Source organism: Anolis sagrei, chromosome 12, assembly GCF_037176765.1.
Source record: "Anolis sagrei isolate rAnoSag1 chromosome 12, rAnoSag1.mat, whole genome shotgun sequence".
NCBI classification, from domain to species: domain Eukaryota; kingdom Metazoa; phylum Chordata; class Lepidosauria; order Squamata; family Dactyloidae; genus Anolis; species Anolis sagrei.
In genome coordinates this window covers 5,139,012-5,146,511 of record NC_090032.1, presented here as the reverse complement: position 1 = coordinate 5,146,511, position 7,500 = coordinate 5,139,012, and the positions used below count along the sequence as shown (strand labels likewise).

The 7,500-nt window shown below is 40.3% G+C and overlaps 1 protein-coding gene across 1 annotated transcript in view; it reads right to left on the bottom strand.

Annotated features, from left to right (window-relative positions):
- ANXA9 (annexin A9) overlaps positions 1 to 7,500 on the bottom strand; it is a 17,895-nt gene that overhangs the window by 5,485 nt on the left and 4,910 nt on the right. Inside the window, exons 7-10 of the mRNA XM_067472639.1 lie at positions 6,495 to 6,574; positions 5,609 to 5,668; positions 3,484 to 3,580; positions 970 to 1,065 (exon numbers count right to left, since the gene is read on the bottom strand). Coding sequence (XP_067328740.1) covers positions 970 to 1,065; positions 3,484 to 3,580; positions 5,609 to 5,668; positions 6,495 to 6,574 — 333 coding nt within the window. The remainder of the gene's footprint in view (positions 1 to 969; positions 1,066 to 3,483; positions 3,581 to 5,608; positions 5,669 to 6,494; positions 6,575 to 7,500) is intronic.

The window sequence follows — 7,500 nt, the reverse complement described above, 5'->3', positions numbered from 1 at the left end:
TCCAAACACCGTCACACAAGAGCTGTAGTTGTATAGTTTATTGAGGAAAAAGTCCAAGTCAAAATAAAGAAACCCCGAGCGTGTTGCTTTCCAGCTAAGGTTATTCCATGAAGCTTTCAGGATAACAAGCTACGTTGAACTGACACTTTCCCTTCGTTTGCAAGAAGCCTAAATACCTTTTGCTAACATGAAAACATTACGCTCTCACCAACATGAAAGCATTGCGATGACCTTTCCCCGAGCTGGCTTCTCGTCCGCTGGCTAGGCGAGAACTCCTCCTGACCCTCAAATCAAGACGGGCTTGCCAGGTCAGGTCACTATCAAGGCTTTCTGCACTTTCACTATCAGCGTGGGAAGGCAAAGGCCTCTCCACGTGTTCACTATCTACTTCGTTAGCATTCTTTTCTTCCGAGAAGTCTGTGGGAGCCTCAGAAAAAGACCTAGGAGCAGGCCCAGGGATCCGAGGCACAGAAAAAGAGCCAGGAATCTGAATGCCATCATCCTCATCGTCAGAGAACATCTCAGGCCCAGAATCGTGCTGAACCACAACACATTCCACTTTCAGCCGAAACTCCAATGTGTATAATGTATGCAAAAAAGGAACCAATGAATATTCATTGGTGGTAATTTGCATCGTTTGTTGCAACGATCAAGAGAGAGAAAACCTTGCAGACTATATTTTCCCGGTCACCGTTCCCATGCTTTCAAGACTCCTTGACACGATAGAATATGGATTTGGAGCATGTAGACCCACCTTCAAAATAAACACTACACCCAAACAGGTTCACCTGCCCAACAGGTAGCTGAATTCGCTCCCAGTGAGCTCCTGTGCATGCACAGAGTGCTTTCCCGCAGCCCATTCTGAAAAGGACTGGGTTGCATTCAGATTTTCGATTCTTTTGTTGGATCGACTCTACAAACCATCCTGCCCCGTCTGGGGATGATGGGAGTCGAAATTAAGGGACTTACCCAGCGTCAAGCCGGACTCTCGGTCAATCCCCTGGAAGTATTTTTCAACAGCGTCTTCGATCCGCCACCCAGTTGAATTGTGGTAACAGCTGAACACTGCGGAGAATAGGACAATAGTGTCAAGATTGTGATGTGTGGTTGGAATGAAATTGTGTGAATTGTGTGAAAAGTGTGTGATGGAGGCCTATCAAGTCTGAAGATACCATTCTACAAGGGTTGAATGAAAAGTACTGGTATGCGGCAGGTACTGGCTTGTTCAGCAGACTCTCCTCTACAGCTCCATTTTGGAGGGTTGAATTAAAAGTAATGCCTCCACCTTCGTCACTCCTCAACAGATGGCAATACTGGTATGGGGCAGGTACTGGCTTGTTAAGTAGACTCTCCTCTACAGTTCCATTTTGGAGGATTGAATGAAAAGTAATGCCTCCACCTTCATAACTCAACAGATGTCAGTACTGGTATGCGGAAGGTACTGGCTTGTTCAGTAGACTCTCCTATACAGTTCCATTTTGGAAGGTTGAATGAAAAGTAATGCCTCCACCTTCATAACTCAACAGATGCAGTACTGGTATGCAGCAGGTATTGGCTTGTTCAGTAGACCTCCTCTACAGTTCCATTTTGGAGGGTTGAATGAAAAGTAATGCCTCCACCTTCGTAACTCCTCAACAGATGGAAGTACTGGTATGCGGAAGGTACTGGCTTGTTCAGTAGACTCTCCTCTACAGTTCTATTTTGAGAGTTGAATGAAAAGTAATGTCTCCACCTTCATAACTCCTCAAAAGATGGCAGTACTGATATGCAGCAGGTACTGGCTTGTTCAGTAGACTCTCCTCTACAGTTACATTTTGGCAGGAAGCCTTCGCACTGAAAGGTTGTGTTGTTGTTAAAGTGCGAAGTATGGAACTCTGCGCGGACGGTCGGTCAATGCGACTTAAGCAACGTGCAGTCATTGAATTCTTGACAGCAGAAGGTGTCACCCCAAAGGAGATTCATCAGAGAATGCAAGCTGTTTATGGTGATTGTGTTGATGTGAGTACTGTGTGTCATTGGGCGAGTAAGTTTAAAGATGCTGAGGCGGGATCATCTGACTTGCATGACAAACAAAGAGTTGGACGTCCTGTGACAGCAACCACCGAGTTTCACAAACAAAAGGTTGACAGATTGATTCAGGACGATCGTCGTATCACTCAGAGAGAAATTTCAAGCATAATCGGCATTTCACAAGAACGTGTGGGTCACATTATTCCTTTGCTTGGCTATCAGAAAATCTGTGCACGATGGGTACCCAGGATGCTGATGCCTGAAATGAAAGTGCACAGACATCTTCTGTGACGGCTTCAGAATGCTTGTTCATCGTTGGCAGAAATGTATCCAATTGTCTGGTGATTATGCGTGAGGCACATTATTGCTTGTTTTGGCTATCAGAAGATCCATGCACGATGGGTTGCAGAAACAGAGTGTCGACTTCTTCCATGACGGCTTCAGAAAACTTGTTCATCATTGGCAGAAATGTATCTCATTGTCTGGTGATTAGTGGTAGTTAAAGAGGACGTTCTAAGGATTGTTTCTGCGTTTGATTTATTAAAATATTCCCATCCAATCCCAAGTAACGAAGGTGGGGGCATTACTTTTCATTCAACCCTCGTAAAAATATCGAAGCCTAGAAAACTACAAAAAGGAGGTGAAGAATTAATGAACTGGGTTGTTGCAGGTTTTTTCAGGCTATACGGCCATGTTCTAGAGGCATTCTCTCCTGACGTTTCGCCTGCATCTATGGCAAGCATCCTCACCTCACTACCTCTGAGGATGCTTGCCATAGATGCAGGCAAAACGTCAGGAGAGAATGCCTCTAGAACATGGACATATAGCCCGAAAAAACCTACAATAACCCGCTGATTCCGGCCATGAAAGCTTTCGACAATACAATTCATGAACGGCTGAACTACTAACATGACCAGAGACAATGATTAACTCTTGGTTGAAAACAACATGTTTACATGGTTAAAGGCAATGATTCTTTAAGTAATGGAGGTATTTACAATGTTTTTTTACATTAAGAAGGAAAGTCAACATCTGTTCGGAACTGATGGAATGAGCATGTTTAGATGGGAAAAACAACCTGTCGGTCATTTACAACTTCTCAGAACAACAACAGCAGAAATATTCCTATATAAGAGACCTTTTTACTATCTAAAAGTGTGGCAGATATGCAGGAATGCAGATTTTGTACACCAAGGGATGGAGAAATGTGATGTATTCAGCCGAAAGGCAGATTTGTAGGGAAGGCAATTTGGTTTATGTTTGGTTCTCTTCTCCAGGAGAAGAAAGAAGGGATGGTAATGTATGCATGATGAACGAATGAATGTTGGAGTATATGTGAATGTTTCCCCAAATGGTAAAATGTCTGGAAACATGTACCCAGCTCCCTCGTCTGTTCTTCATAGGGTTTGAAGAACAGACGAGGGAGCTGGGTACAAAAACAATAATGTCTCGGCTTTGGAGATTTGGCCTTGCCTCGGTTGAGATGCTCAGGGCTACGTTGAGTGAGGACTCGGATCCATTCGCTCTCCTTCGGCCTCTGCACATCACCGCCACAGTCTTCGGTGAGAGCCTAAACAGACACACAATGAGACCGAGTGCATTCGGGGAGACGTTTCCTAGCAAATTGTCCTGCCGTCCAAACCACCAACATCCTCCCAAAAGGTAGACTTTTTCTCGCTTGCTAAAAAAACACTTGTGGTAATGGCTTTTGTTTACAGTCGGCCCTCTCGGTCTGTGCCTTCAGGTCCCGGGGTTTTGCCCGATTTGCCATTCTTTGAGCATTGATCGGCTTCATGTCTCGTTCAGCTGTGCCATTTATTATTATTTTTTGGGGTGTTTGCCATTTATTATAATAATACATATTACACTGTACCATTTAATATCCGCCAAGGGTTCTGGAACCAATTCGACATGGACACCGAGGGACGACTGTATTCTCCTGCCTTAGAATTGCGTTGGAGGATCCACAAATCCTAGAGACGTGTTCCCTCGAGGAATTTCTAGCTCCTCCAATGCAACTCTATGGACAATTTCAACTTGAAGTTGATCATACAATTGCATTGGAGGGCTGACAAATGCCCAGGGATGTGTTCTTCCAAGGAATTCGTAGCCTATTTATTTGGGGCAATTGCAGGCAAGTCTCACTTGGCATTGGCAACCTATTCCTTAATGCTATCCTTCCCCGTAATAGTCCAGTGACAAAGCAAAGCCCAAAGCAAACACCCAACAAGGGTACAGCAAGGCTTGCCATCCATACAACCACCAATCTATGTGCCATTCAGTCCCTTCTACCTAAAATGTGCAGGTTCAGATGAGCAAATCTGTTCCTACACCACATGCTAAGGAGAGCTCGGCTTCCTAGAATGGATGGGGAACCTCCACTTCGGCCCCTATCGCTAACCGGATAACAATGACCAATTAATAATATTAATTAATTAATTACAAATGACCAGTTAATAATATCAATAATTTTATTATTATTTATATTAATTCATATTAATACTGATTAATATATTAATATATTAACTAAATATTAATAATTAATATTGATTAATAATTAATTAATAGAATTCAATGGCCAATGTATTTATCATTTATTATTTATTAATATTAATTAATATTAATAATTAAACTTTTACAAATTTTGCACATTTAATTTTTTTTTAAAAAGAAATATTGCCTTTTTTACAAATTTGGCAAACTGGGATACGTTTTGCAAATCTTGACCAATTTTGATCAATTTTGCAAAATTTCATGCATTTTACATATTTTTATAAACTGCAAATTTTGCAAATTGCCTAATTTTTATTTTACAAATTCTGCACATTTTATAAATTTGGCACAGTTTGAAAAGTTTTAGAAATATTGATTTTTTTTACAAATTTGGCCAATTTTAGTAAGCTTTGCAAATTTTCACAAATTTTGCACATTTAAAAAAAGAAATATTGTCTTTTTTTTTACAAATTTGGCAGATTTTTATGTTTTAGAAACATTGTAATTTTTTTTTACAAATTCTGCACATTTTATAAATTTGGCACAGTTTGAAAAGTTTTAGAAATATTGATTTTTTTACAAATTTGGCCAATTTTAGTAAGCTTTGCAAATTTTCACAAATTTTGCACATTTAAAAAAAGAAATATTGCCTTTTTTTTACAAATTTGGCAGATTTTTATGTTTTAGAAACATTGTAAATTTTTTTACAAATTTGGCAAACTTGGATAAGTTTTGCAAATCGTGACCAATTTTGATAAATTTTGCAAATTTTCACACATTTTACAATTATTTATAAACTGCAAATTTTGCAAATTGTGATAAGCTTTGCCTATATTTTTACAAATTCTGCACATTTTATAAATTTGGCACATTTTGAAAAGTTTTAGAAATATCTTAATTTTTTTTTTTACAAATTTGGTGAATTTTAAGTTTTGCAAATTTTCACAAATTTTGCACATTTTTTATAAATTTTATAAATTTTATAAATTTTGAAAATTTGGCCAATTTTAGTAAGCTTTGCGAATTTTCCACATTTTAGTAATTAATTAGTAGCATTAAATGGCCTCCTCATGGTTGAAGACGGGCCTCCCCAGGCGTGTCTCACCTTCGTATCTTGCTTTATCAAGACGTAGTCAATGACTCCGGTGTATCTTTCCCGGTTACCCTTTCAGAAGCAGAGAAGGAGACATGGAATGAGAAAAATCTGAATTAATTAATCAAATTGATGGGACAAACTCTGCTCAGTTTTGGAGGGAATTGTAGCATTTGTTTGTAAACTCCTACAATGGGAACCTTGGGGGCGGGAGACGAGAAATAACCTTTTTACGGCATATCTATACTATAGAACGAATGCACATTGACACCACTTTCATTCCCATTGGCTCCCATTGGCTCCATCCTTCCCTTCCAAAGAAATATGGCACCTTCCCAAACTACAGATCCCAGGACACCGTAGTATTGAGGTAGTAGTGATATGATACATCTTGGTGTTCCAAGATCTCACCGGGTTCCTTCCTCGTGGTTCCTCATCTCCGAAAACTCAGAGACTGAGCCAAGAAGGAGGAAATCTTCCGCCATTCTGACATTCCTGATTGTGCAAATATTGACGAAGGGGTGTGAGCAAGCAACACAAAATTGCACCACGCCGCCCACTTCCATACTTGCAGACAAAACGTCAATGGGTTAAACGCATTCCTGAAACGTTGCCAAGCAGCTTTTATTGGGCAGGTTGAATAAATTTGTGCAGGAATCCAGCCAGGTACTCGAAAGCAAAAGGAATGATCTCCCTTTCCTTTGCCAAGACCCTATCGTATGGGGATGTTGGGAGGTGCAACCCAATGCCTGCATTAGTGTGTGATTCCCAGCTGAGCTCAGAATCAAATACGTCAAAGATGGGCTGGGGATGATGGGAAGAACAGTCCCAACACTTGCCAGTCTGCAAGTGCCTGAATTATGACATCCATAGCTCACACACGGATGGGTTTGTTTACCTGGACCAAGGCAACCAAGAGGTCCCTCAGGAAGCCACTGGTCCTCAAACCGATGTCCGTCTCCAAATCCGACTTGAAATCTAGGAATGGCAAAGGAAGAAAGATGGAGGCAAGCTCGGGTTAACAAGGAGAAGTATTTCTGAGTACTAAAAAAACCCTAAAGAATTCTCACCACACTAACCTAAACTGTAAAAACAAAGATAGATAGATAGATAGATAGATAGATAGATAGACAGACAGACAGATAGATGACGATGACAGACCAATGAATGGATCACTGGATGGATGGATGGATGGATGGATGGATGGATGGATGGATGGATGGATGGATGGATGGATGATAGATAGATGCAGGTTGATAGAAGATAGATAGACCAATGAATAGATTACTGGATGGATGGATGGATGGATTGATAGACCAATGACTAAATCACTGAATAGATAGCTGGAGGGAGAGAGAGAGAGAGAGAGAGAGAGAGAGAGAGAGAGAAAGGCAGGATTATAGAAGAAGCATAGATAGATAGATAGATAGATAGATAGATAGACAGATAGACCAATGACTAGATCACTGGATGGATGGATAGACCAATGACTAGATCACTGAATAGATAGATAGATAGATAGATAGATAGATAGATAGATAGATAGGCAGGTTTATAGAAGAAGGATAGATAGACCAATGACTAGATCACTGAATGGATGGATGGATCAATGGATCGATTGATAGATAGATAATTGAATGGATCACTGGATGGCTCGATGGCTCGATGGCTGGATGGATAGATAGATAGATAGATAGATAGATAGATAGATAGATAATTGAATGGATCATCACTGGATGGATGGATGGAGAGATAGATAGATATAATTGAATGGCTCACTGGATGGATGGATAGATGATTGATTGATTGATTGATAGACCAATGACTAGATCATTGAATGGGTGGAGAGATAGATAGAGATAGATAGATAGATAGATAGATAGATAGATAGAGATAGATAGAGA